Here is a 12,252-nt window from a genome sequence, read left to right on the forward strand (position 1 = left end):
CTGTCAGCAAATGAAGTCGGTACACAAGTTTTTTCAGTAATGTCATCACCTGCACATAAAGGGATTGCCAGGTCGTCAAGGGGACTTGACATGTTAAAAATCTAATGATAACTTTTCCTATATTTAACTCAAATGCTCTAAAACAAAGATTGGAAACTCCATAAAATAAGGCTAATCTTAACAAAAATGGAATCTAAGAGGGGGGGAATTACAAAAAGCAAAACCAGATCCAATAGAATTCCTCTATTTTTTTTTTTTAATTCTCTATGCCTTCTCCAGAGATTTGCACCTTTCAGAGTACAAATCTGATCACTATGGCCCACCACATTACCAAAGTAATTCATCAAAAATGTCATCTGCAGAAGCCAGGGCATCATCCAGCAGCACTTGGGAAGTGCATGAAGCAGAACAGAGGCAACTGTAGAAAGGTTATCAACTTTTAAAAAAAGTTAAATTGTTGCAGAGACGTTGAAAATTGCTAGTGCAGCCTTCCAATAACCAGAGCGGTCATTTTTTTTGATGAGTTACTTATTCCCAGCAATGAGCCTGGTGAGTTTTGACAAACAGTCTTAAAATTTCACAGGAAGCAAAGAGGTCATATAACTGACTCTCTCAGTTTTTAAGGGATAAATTCCTAGCTCTAGACAAACACGCAGACAGACAGACACAGACAGAAAACAATCCTCTTTCTTTGGTGTTGCTATGGACAAAAGCAAAAGGAAGCAATGCATCCAAAGCAGTGAGCAGTCATTGTTGAGGTGGAATTTGGGTATGTTTTCAGGGACTGAAAGCGTGACTGAAGCATCAGTTTACTACATTCAGTGTCCAGTGCGGCAGCTACATAGTGAATGTGTAAATCAAGCTTCAAGAGACCTCTTTGCAATGATCAAGTATCAAATACATCATTACCAGTGACAATGCATGTGCTGCATAAGCTGTCATGAGCAGCATTATCATAACCAATAATTTCACACTCCACCCTGACACAAAGGTACCTCTTGAGTGCCTTCACAGTGAAAGGCGCTATTCATCCCTCTTTCTGCTATGGCCCTGAAATCCTGAAGGGATGATTTAAAGTCTGGGCATTTTTAAGTACGAGGCACAGTTTAAATGAAGCCTTGGACACACACCAGGTTGGAAAGAACACTGACTTGTTTAAGGGATGTATCAAAATTCACCAGCAACGAGAACTTAGGCAATCTTTCAGCAAAAACACTTTGTCTTCCACCTCAAGGTTATGAACACAGAGAAAGGAGGCACAGCACTTTTGGCTTAAAGGATGCTGCTAGTGTGAGAATTGAGGTCCTGCAGCCAGTGAGTGTTTCAACCGAAGACTCTGGACTTTTCCATTGGTTGAACTGGGCACTCAAAAACACATCAAAATGTACAACAGTATGAACCCATCCTTCACAGCACTCAGAGAACAGAAGTCTCACAGAGCTCATGCCTCAGAACTGTGAACCAGTAATACCAGGCTCCCCAGAGCAGCAGGTACCAACACATGGTCAGTGAAACTTTTCAGTTCTACTTCTGTCAATCTGCAAAATGACTGTGAAAGGCAAATCTACACAGACTAATGAAATACATGCATATTTTAGAGGAATCCACATCTTCACTGGAAAACTCCTACAAGTTTATAAAATCAGTGAGAAAAATTACTTAAGACACCTGCTGCAGAAATACCTAAAGTCTTCAAAGGTGCCACTAGAAAGAGTTGTTCTCATGATGTCCAGACAATGCTTTTTCGTTGACTTAAAAAGTCAAAATCCTTTTAAAATGGCATTTAGTCTCTCTGCTAAACTATTGAGAGTGTCAATAACTCATATAACCCCTGCCAGATAAATGGATTGCCAAGAGGCAGCATACAGCTTCACTTCCCTGGCCTACAGACTAAGGCTGCACACAGCACTTCTTGGAATGAGTCATCCAGGCAACTAAGATACCACAAAACCTACAGCTTCACAGAACACATCATGTTGAAACTGGTTGGACAAGATAGAAGCTATATCTCCAGAAACTTATTGTTCTTTAACCTCATTCAGAAGTAAGTGCTTCCTTTTATTTTTTTCTTCATATTTTCAAGTAAGGGCTGTCAACAGAATATAAGGAGAAAGTGAAACAACAGACCTAGCTCCAAAAGGCACAAATACTGTTGGAACTAGGAACATGAAAAGCTTCCCTCTCCCCACCACCTGAGAACAATTCCAATTCCTCCTCAAACTGAAAGGCAACTAAGGGATACTAAAAAGCAGCAGCACTGTGCAAAGCCTTCAGTGTGAAGTACAAACACAGGCAGATTGCATGTGTGCTGGATGAGGAGCTGCTGACAAAGCACAAAGATTTCCAAATGAACATGCATGCGCACTCACAGTGGAACATGCAAATGAACAGTTAAGTCAAAAGAGAAAATTAATTTGAGGGCATCATAGTATTCCACTCCAAGTCAAAACCACTTCATAATTGACTGTTAGTTTCCCCTTTACATTTGACTCTGTTCTCTGAGCAAGAACTGTCTCTAGTAGCACTTCAGAACCTCTCTTACTCTTCACACTTTTCAAGTGAAAACTAACATCACTGCTAAGCTCTTGTCAAATCCTTCTCCCAAAAGAATGGGGCGACATGAAAGCAATTCAGTGGAAAGGATATCGCAATTTTTAAACTCAACTCTCTGAAATAATTCTTCAAATAACCAAGTTATTAACTTGAAAGAATAAAAGATAAAACTGTTCATGAGCATTTATTCTCCCTGTTGCAAAATGAAACAAGTTTGATGAATAACCAAGAATTTTTATGGAAAAATACATTCCATTCTCCATGCATAAACTGAGAAAGTGTAACATAGAACCAATCGTAGAAAATAATGTAGTTTTCTTACAGACTATATAAAGAGAAGTGATGTTACAGGTTGGTCCAAGTCAGGAATTCTATACAAAGTCCTAAATGCAAAAAGGATAACAAACTACCCCACAGAGGTGCATTTGGTTTTTTTGAGGTACAGTTTTCACTGCAAAATAATGTCAACATGGACAAACTGTTTTCATAAACTTCAGTAATACCGATGCTTTTATTTTTTCTTCTCTTTCCTTCCTACTGCATTGCATCCTGACTTGCAAAACCAAAATATATACAACACACTATAATCATACTTACGATGTAAGAAGCAATCATACTTAAAACAGCGTCTACAGAAGAGCGTGTGGAAAGAGTGCAGGCTTTGCTCCCTCTGAACGGATTTCGCATTTGGTCCATCTATGTTCGGTGTGCATTCAGGAGGAAGAGCTCCGGGAAGCTGCTGCTCAGTCAGTTCTTTATATCTTTAAAAGAAAGTAATGGACGTTATTTATTAAGTATACATTTTTTTAAAAATGTATTTTTTTTTATTCCAGTATCACTCTATATTTTCAATGACAAATTTAAAAAAAAAAAAAAAACCTAAGAAATATAAGCCAGCTAAAAAGGTCAATCTCTTAGTGACATGACAAGTTTTTAATTTCATACTCATTAATACAAATATAAAATCAACTAGGAAAGAATGCATTTGTTTTCCAGACCATCATCTCTTCATATATATTACTCACTAACTCCAAAAAGGAGACTTATTTCTTTTTTAGCAAAAGCTTTTGCTTTAACACCTCAAAAAATGACATGGATTTTTAAAGACACAAAAGTATACACTTTTAAACAGTTTAAAAGGAAGGCTAATAAACACTTCTGTATTGTTTGACTCTGTGGGAATGGTCAATTCCCTTCAAGTTTCACTTGCAGCAGTTACACAACTGCCACAGAACTAGCTACAAGGGGGACTAAATATTTGTTTCACAGAGCAACACAGCAATATACCCTAAGAAATACTTTCTTACTTCTCTTTCAGTTCTTCTGCTGTACCCTTGTCCGGAAACATGGAGGAAATGGCTTCAAATATCTTGTCAGAAGGAAATCTCCGAGGTGGGCGGCTTTCTTTCTCTGTCAAGGAAGCAAAACATTTGGAAAACAAGAAAATTATATTCCTGTTCCTTTGCTACCTCAATAAGGTGCTCAGAGAAAGGGGGACTTCACCAAAATTCTAACATGTAAAAATATCACAGACAACTTAAACTGGGTTAAATGATCTTTCCTGCCGAGAGAACTCTACTAGTAAAAATGGAGAAACAACTATTTCACCAGCAGATGGAGATGGCAATTCAGAACTCTGCCTACTTTAGAATAATATTTCATTTTTTGAGGAGTACCAAAACATTTATTGAACAGTTACCTGACTCATATTTGTTACATTTGACTGCCTTAGTATGCAGATAAACAAAAACTGGCACAAGTATCTTGTAGTATTCTCTGTACAAAATGAACTCTCTTGAACTAAGTGACAAAGGCAATTATGAAAATCATGCTACTTTAGACCTGAAAACTGTATTGTATAAAGAAGGCTTTGAACAAGTTTATTTAGTGGTTAAATAAAAAGGTTTGGTTTTAATTTTTAATGCCTGAGGACAAACGTACCCATCCTGTTACCTTCCCGATCTTTTTGCTTGTCATCTCTTTCCTCAGGATTATCATCTCCATCATCATCATCTTCATCATCACTGTATTGACCAAGGGCATTGACCAGCTCAACAAATATTTCATCATTGATAAATCCACACTCTGAAATTCAGCAAAATTGTGAGTGAACACAAAAGCACAAGGTGTATATGAAGTATTTTTAATCCCCCTTACACTTCAATTAAATTATGGCAAATGCTGTTGTTCATAAAAAAGAATTTTGTGGTTTTCCCCTCTTAGTTTCAGTGTATGAACAAGAGATGAGTTAAAAATACTCATTATTCATTTCTTAGACTGACAACTGGGAAGGCAAGAAGGAAACTTGTGGGCATTTTTCTTTTCCCGACTTCCTGTGCTTCATATCAGTACACATATATAAATCTCTCCTCCTTGGAAGATAAAAAAAATATTACTAGCTAGACTATTTAAGAGATTTTATGCCAGAATCCCAGTTCCAACACGGTAAGTTAAGCCAGTCTGGAAATGCACGTTACCAGTCTATAAAGTAATTCTTAATCAGCTGGGGAATCTCATGAGAGATTTTGGTTGGTAGTCCCTTAGCATCCACTTCCCTACAGACCCCATTAGCAGGGTGATAAAAAAAGAATGCAGTTATATATAAAAAATTCAAGAGAAAACTGAAGGGTATCATGCTGCATAGATCTACTTATTAGTTTATATTCTGTTGTGACATTCAGAGGGCAGAAGAGATTTAACAATAAGGCATTTCTGCACAGAGGAAAAATCATAGTTAGTGTTGACAGAAACTGCTATTTTTCAAAAAATAATCATGAACTGTGCAGGAACTTCAGTGCTTATCACCGTCCTCTTTTGACCCTGGACTGGTGTTGGATGTCAAAATAACTTGACAGAAACTAACAGTTTTATTACTATGTAGACACTGAAAATACCATTTGGATGTTTTAAACAGAACTCTTAATATACACACACAGGTTAGTACAAATTAATCCCCCAAACATGCAATTATAAAGCTAGTTTAGAATTCTGACTCCTACACAGGAATGCCTCTGGATTACAGGTTCCCACAGCATTTAATTACAGTCACTCAAGAATACTAGTTATTGGGAAACTAAAAAAAGTCTTTCTACTTTCAATATATAGGTTTGAAGATCCCATAACAACAATAATCACCATCATAAACTTGGGTCTCAAGATGCTCAAACCGGATTACTTTTAAAGCTAGACTCATTTAATAATAAATTAAATCACAGAAGACATTTACTACTAATGTCATCATTTTGACATAACCATTTCTCTGACAGGGATATCAGCAGTCAGTAAATCTGTAAAAATATCCAAAGGCCAAACCCCATGAAACATTTTATGTTCCTTATGAAATACAAAGGCACCAGCTATCCTGAGGACATTAACAAGTCAAATGTGTAGCATTTATTATCAAATCACAGGCTTAACTTTCATGAGAAGCACATAACGAACTCAAAAAATGTCGTTCTCTTCCTCAATCACTTCAGCATTAACAGGAATATAATCAATTTTAAGAAACTATTCCCTGTTTGAGTGAAGGGGTAGACTGGGTAGGTAATGTTTCTGTGAAGGAGGAACCAGAGTAGTCAAGAGAAACCTTTACAGCTGTAAAGCTCAGTATATAAACTTGTATACTCAGTCTACAAAACTTGTATAAACCAGTTCTGAGTGAGCACACAGAGCAAGTGAAAGGTCACCACTTCACTGAGACTTTAGCAAACTAAGAGACAGATTACATTGCAGGTTGTCCAGCTTCCACACGGGAGGAGAGGTAAACTACACATGAGAATAAATATATACAAAAACCCACAAACCTACAAGAGATTATTCTACTGAATTGCAATTGCAAATGTTGTCATTATCAGAGTTTTGCATACTTCTCCTGCCACCTTCTGCTAGGCAGGACACGCAGGGACATTACAATATTTTATTCCAAAGTTCTGGGCACAAAATTGAATACCAAGAATCACTGTATGGTATAGGGAAAAAGATAATGTGCTTAATTTCTCCATACTACTACTTTAAAACACTTAGCCTTATGAAAATGCAAAGCAATATATCTAAATAAGGAAGCCAGTTATACCCAATGTTTAATCTAGTGATTCTAGTGACACTACTGTAACAATCAAGCCTCAAGCCTTAACAAGCAATACTACAACAATTATTTATGTAGGAAGAAGTGATTTGTATACCTGAGTGTTTGGGCTCACCTCTGTCTCCATGCACTTTCCCATCATAGTTCTTGATGAGTTCTTCAATAAAGGTACCATCCTGGTCAAGCACTTCATCTCCCATATATGGAATGTTATGTAAAACAGTTTCATCCTCTACCTAGGAACAACAGTTATAATCAAACAATTTTAAATTGCATTTTCAAGTGACCGTTTCTGCATTGCTATTTTCCACAAGGTACAGGAGTCTAGCTATGACAATTAACTAACTGGCTTCACTGCTTTAGCACATTTACCATTAATTGAAGAAATGAAACAAAACCATCACTGATGTTCAACAATTTTTTGCGCTCATGGTGACTGGCTCAAAATACTAACACTAGCTCCTAATCTCAAGGTTAGCAGTGTTTCCACAAAGCTTCTACTATGGAAACCCATTAAGTTACCTAGCTTTGGGAAGCTTGCATTTGGTAAGTTCACTCGCCCTCCTGTGGATCTCTTCTACAGTAATGTTGGAAACCACAATGGAAACCACCCCTTCATTGTTTTGCCAGAGATAAGAAAATATGCCACAAAAAGACTTTAAATTCAAGTTGTCTAAACAGCAAGCAGAAACATGCCTGACAATTTAATCTGAACTCCACTGTCTTTTTTTGTCTGCATATAGACTAAATGCATTAATAATACCATGTTTTATCAGTAGAATTTATGGACCCTGATACTCAGCTGCATCTTCCAATACTACAAAAGAATGCCCTATTGTTAAGAAAATAAATGTAAACTTTCCTGCTGATCATGATTCTGCAGTCAAAAATATCCAAACACTGATGAATTGAAAGCAAGTAGAAAAATGTGTGGAAGAACTCTGTACATATACTGATAAAAATGGTTATTTAAATCACTATGTTACTATTATCATAATAACCAGTCAACAAAGGTGATCATACACAAAATGATGTGACAAAGATTTTCAATAAGCTAAGCTTTCCAAATAACTCAAATACTTACATCAGAAATCTAGAGTTATGGCTTCTGCATACAGTGAAGCTAATCAGAAAAAAAGGCCATACTCAGGTGCTAAATGAGAATGAGCATTACATGGGGAGATTATTTGAGGATTAAGTTCCCTTTACGCCATAAGAATTACTATTCTGCTATGGGTATGCTGATTGATTGTCTTACATAAAAGTATTCATACTCCTCAGAAAACATTTCTCATTACACTAATTATATACTTTCAAATAAATCAGCATTTGGTAAAGGCCACACAAGACAACAGGTCACCTGAATTAAATAAACTTTACTGCAAGATTTTAGAGATACTTAGGTTCATTGAGGATAGAGGTTTAGTTTGAAATCAAAGTTATCTTCTTCTTTATTTTACTGGGGGAGGAGGGGCTTATTTTATTGGAGAAGGGGGCTTATTTCTGGTTATTACTGCCTTATTACCAATACCGAAGACAGAGAGGGTAGTTGGCAATGGATTTTTGCTGGTTTACTTCTAAAATTAATGCTGCCGTCGTCTCCATACACTTCTCCTCCCAGCACTTGCTTAAACTTACCATAAAATTCTGTTGAAGGGGAGACCAAGAATACATTATAGGCACAGAAGCAACAGCATTGAGAGTCTTCAGAGGGATGACTTGTTTTGGAAAATCTATGTCGCTGGTAACAGAGCACTGAAATAAGAGGTTGAAGTTACACTTACATAGTAAGATCAGAAAAAAATAAAACAAAGAAAAATAAAACACAGAGCAGACCACAATGTACAAAATTTAAAGAGTTTCTCAAAATTAGCCACATCAACCTTTGAAAAACACATCTTTTTTTTAGGGCATAATAGTATAAATAGTTTTAGCAGGAAAAAAACCTCAAGAATTATTTCTATGTCGATACCTTGATAACAGATCATGATGGATTTTTTCCACTTACTATTAAGTGGCTGTGATAGTATTTTATTTGGACTATTCAACCTACGATACAAATTAAGTTTGGAATCTCAAAACAGATTTAGTACCTGTTGCTGCTACACTGCTGTTAGTGTATTTATTCAAGCCATTTGAGAGCCAACTGAATTCCCCTGGCTTCAGATCAATACACTGCAGATATCATGTATTATTTATGTTATAAAAATAAATAAAATTTTACTTTAATGCCGGCAAGACATCTTATATAAATAAAACCTCCACGTCTTTTTAAGTCCTGCCTTGTTTTCCTGTCATTCTCTGTTTATCTTCATCCTATCCTCAAGCCTTTGATTATGCTCACTGCTTACAAAGGAAAAATGAAAATTAATTCTTAATACACAACTCTGTGTATTAAGTCAATGAGTTTTCAGCTACAGGACTACTGTTTTAGAGATTCAAAGATATATGTAGCCTCCAAAGGATAAACACTCCATAGAAATATAGACAACATTAAGTTATTTTTTCAGCTAATCAACAGTTAACAGACATAAATCAACTTCTCTCAAATACTTGGGCAGCAGCGTGAAGAACTCTGAAAAAAAAGCTAGAAACAAAAGCAGACAGAAACATACAAACCTAGGAGAAGTACAACAAAGAGGATTTGGAGATTGGTAAAACAAAGCTTAGAACAGCTATCATAGCTACATGAAAGGAAAAAAGTGGAGACAGAAGATCTTTCTCCTTTCCAGAAGGGAAAGATGAACAGAGCTTCACATTTCTAAAGAAATACACAAAGTAATGTAACAAACAGTATACAGAGACAGCACCCTGGTAGAATGACACAAGCCAGATTTATTTCTTTTCTTTTGAATCTGCAGCAAATGAAATTAGATTTCTGCTCTGTATATGAATATTCAAGACACTATCTATGCTATGTTACTGCTTTATTTCCATTTCAGGTTAATGTTTAATTTTCTAGCTAGCAGCCATCTAGCATATTTTTCATGTATTTTTAAAGAAAAATACAAAAGTAAAAAAACTAATTACTTTTATCTTTGGAACTAGAAATCTCAGGCTGACAAACAGGCTATGTTAAAATGACTCAAAATGTTTGGTACTAAGTCTCAGTTATGTTGTCCTGTTGTTTTGGTATGGAACCCAGCTTGATGTTTTAGTAGGCCAGCATGGGACACGTTATTGTCACTGGTTGAAGGCACTCACAGAACCTTTCAATCAAGTCACTAAATTTCTAGCCAGTGTCTTATGCAACTCTGAAGAAATTCAGCATATTAAGAGAAAGAGATTTTAAAGTAATCTTTTAAAGTCTCCACCATTCTTTGTCTCACTTCTCTCACTATAAATTATGGCAATCTTAAATCAAGCATTAGAGTTCTGACTCATGAGACAGAGACTGGATTTGAATGTAGTAATTAGTGTGCTCTATCAATACAGGTAGGAAATTAACATAAAGAATAGTGAACACCAAGTTTTAAAAAAAAAAAGAAAAAAGAAAGAAGAATTGCGAGGAATGATCTTTTACTAACAAAAAAAGGTGAAAACTGGATCTGTACCTGTGTCAATAATTATCAGAAGTTCTGATTCCACAGTGCCATTTAATAGGGAGAGCTGTACATGTAATTGCATATCCAAGAAAGTTTAAAAAAAGAACACTGAAAGGTCCTGGCCTGCTTGCATGTGAACACACATGCACCTCTGACACACCTCTGTCCCCCAATTCTCCACTAAAATTTGAGGAAAAGGAAAATCTGCACATAAAGTGCTTTGTTTTTTTCAACTTATTCACAGTAAGGTCTTTTCATTCTCATCCTAGCTTTTCAGATTACAGATAGAACACCTTCAAACTGGCTTAGTTGGAAGAAGTGCCTAAAGAGCAACTGAGAAAGAAGATAAATTAACCTGAGCCGAATACAGAAAGTTGGAGTCAGCTTAAACCACTGTTCAAGCTACCAACATGACACAGGACACAATCCTGAGTAACATGCTCTAGGATGACTCTGCTTCAATAGAGAGGCAGTTCCTTCTAATCTTACCCATTTGGTGATCCTGTGAAAGCCAGTTTCGGTGCTCAAGTTGCACCACAATTAGGGAAATGTTTTTCACAAATTTCACAATTTAGCTTGTGCAACACAAGGGTTCATCAACCTAACTAACTCCTTTTAGGATCTCTGTGGCTAAATGACTTTAATTAATATAAAGAAGACTTTGGCAAGTGGGTGTGTTCACAGATTTCATGTGCTTTAACTTGCTAAGAACCAAAGTAACCACTCATTTTTACAACTTGGAGAAAACTCCAATAGGTGTAAGAGTAAACTTCCAATACCACAGAGACAAAACACTTTGATTAAAGGATGCTGAGGTATGACCCAAGTATTACCAGAAATAAAGAAGCTTCACTTTTGTGTTTCATTTAAAGCTAGGTAGCCTGCTACATATTTATTGTTTTCCAGAAGTCATATGATCAGAGTAAATAATAAATAAATTCTTTAAGAGACTTATATAAAACATATTAAGCTACCAAGTCATATCATGCTGGGGGGGGGGGGGGGGGGAAGAACAGCCAATTTTCCTGTAATAAAACGAAAATGTGCTAACAACCTTGTAAGTGGAATTACCACAACACATGTTAACCAACCTCCCTGGTCCCGCGCAATGAGCTCACAGAAGTCATGATGTGAACAGGCTGTATCCTACGTTGTTTCCATTCTTGATTTAAGATTTCAGTTCTTTCCAATATCTTCTGACGATTAGAATTAAACATACTCTAAAAATTAATCACAACATTACAGATAAATCAAAGACTCTAAATTAATTTGCTAGCATCCTAAGGCATTATAATATTAAAAATAAACAAAACCAGACAGGTTAAAAAAAAAAAAGCGCTCAAAACTCAACCATACAGATTTTGTTTAAATGTCAGTGAGATGCAATACAGTTCATTATCCCTTTCCTCAATTCAAACCACATTCACACATTTAGATACTCAAAGGTTTAGCATGGAACTACATTCTAAAGAGTATGCAGCTAAAGAAGTTGCCATACTTGTTCTCCACAGTATCTTTTGATACTTAACATTCTCAATCCAATTACATATAAATGTATCACACCTGTTAATAAGACCATAGACTTAAGATAAGTTTTCAGTAGGTTAATGAAGTATTCAGTGAAATTGTTATAGCAGATGTTAACTGCAAGACACCTCATACTTCAGAGGGAAATCAGTATTTGTATAATTTCATAAGCAATAGAACCAAAAGATAAAGTACCTTTACTTCATCCGCACGTCGGAACCTCTTAAGCTGTCTCAGTCTCATATATTCTGATTTTACGCGTTTTCTCCAACAAATTGGTCCCTTCTCAGATTTTTTTCCGGTTTGACCCATGATTATCCTACAAGAGACAATGTCATGTTAATATTACCAAATCTGATGCCACTGCTTACAGAAGAAGTGGGAGTGAAGTTAGGTAGGACAAAGACATTCCTTTGATACCTTTCATATCTAATTCCTTTAATTCCTTTCAATCAGACACTCGCGATACCATCCCAATTCAACAGAGAAAAAAAAAGAAAATGTATTTAAGTGAGAGACACTGGAAAACAGTGATTTTAATTA

General features: G+C 36.1%; 1 protein-coding gene across 7 annotated transcripts in view; it reads right to left on the reverse strand.

Annotated features, from left to right (window-relative positions):
- Positions 1-12,252, reverse strand: part of EZH2 (enhancer of zeste 2 polycomb repressive complex 2 subunit) — a 51,397-nt gene that overhangs the window by 17,330 nt on the left and 21,815 nt on the right. For 4 of the 7 annotated variants that reach the window (XM_032697030.1, XM_032697018.1, XM_032696991.1 and 1 more), the window contains 7 exons: positions 11,905-12,028; positions 11,274-11,402; positions 8,276-8,392; positions 6,753-6,873; positions 4,495-4,638; positions 3,861-3,963; positions 3,151-3,314 (listed from right to left, as the gene is read on the reverse strand). In XM_032697030.1, the coding sequence (XP_032552921.1) occupies positions 3,151-3,314; positions 3,861-3,963; positions 4,495-4,638; positions 6,753-6,873; positions 8,276-8,392; positions 11,274-11,402; positions 11,905-12,021 (895 nt within the window). In that variant the 5' untranslated portion in view covers positions 12,022-12,028. Of the gene's footprint in view, positions 1-3,150; positions 3,315-3,860; positions 3,964-4,494; positions 4,639-6,752; positions 6,874-8,275; positions 8,393-11,273; positions 11,403-11,904; positions 12,029-12,129; positions 12,211-12,252 lie in introns of those variants that run through there. The other 3 variants (XM_032697026.1, XM_032697010.1, XM_032697000.1) reach the window with 3 other exon arrangements.

The sequence above is a fragment of the Chiroxiphia lanceolata genome, chromosome 1 (genome assembly GCF_009829145.1).
Source record: "Chiroxiphia lanceolata isolate bChiLan1 chromosome 1, bChiLan1.pri, whole genome shotgun sequence".
NCBI classification, from domain to species: Eukaryota; Metazoa; Chordata; class Aves; order Passeriformes; family Pipridae; genus Chiroxiphia; species Chiroxiphia lanceolata.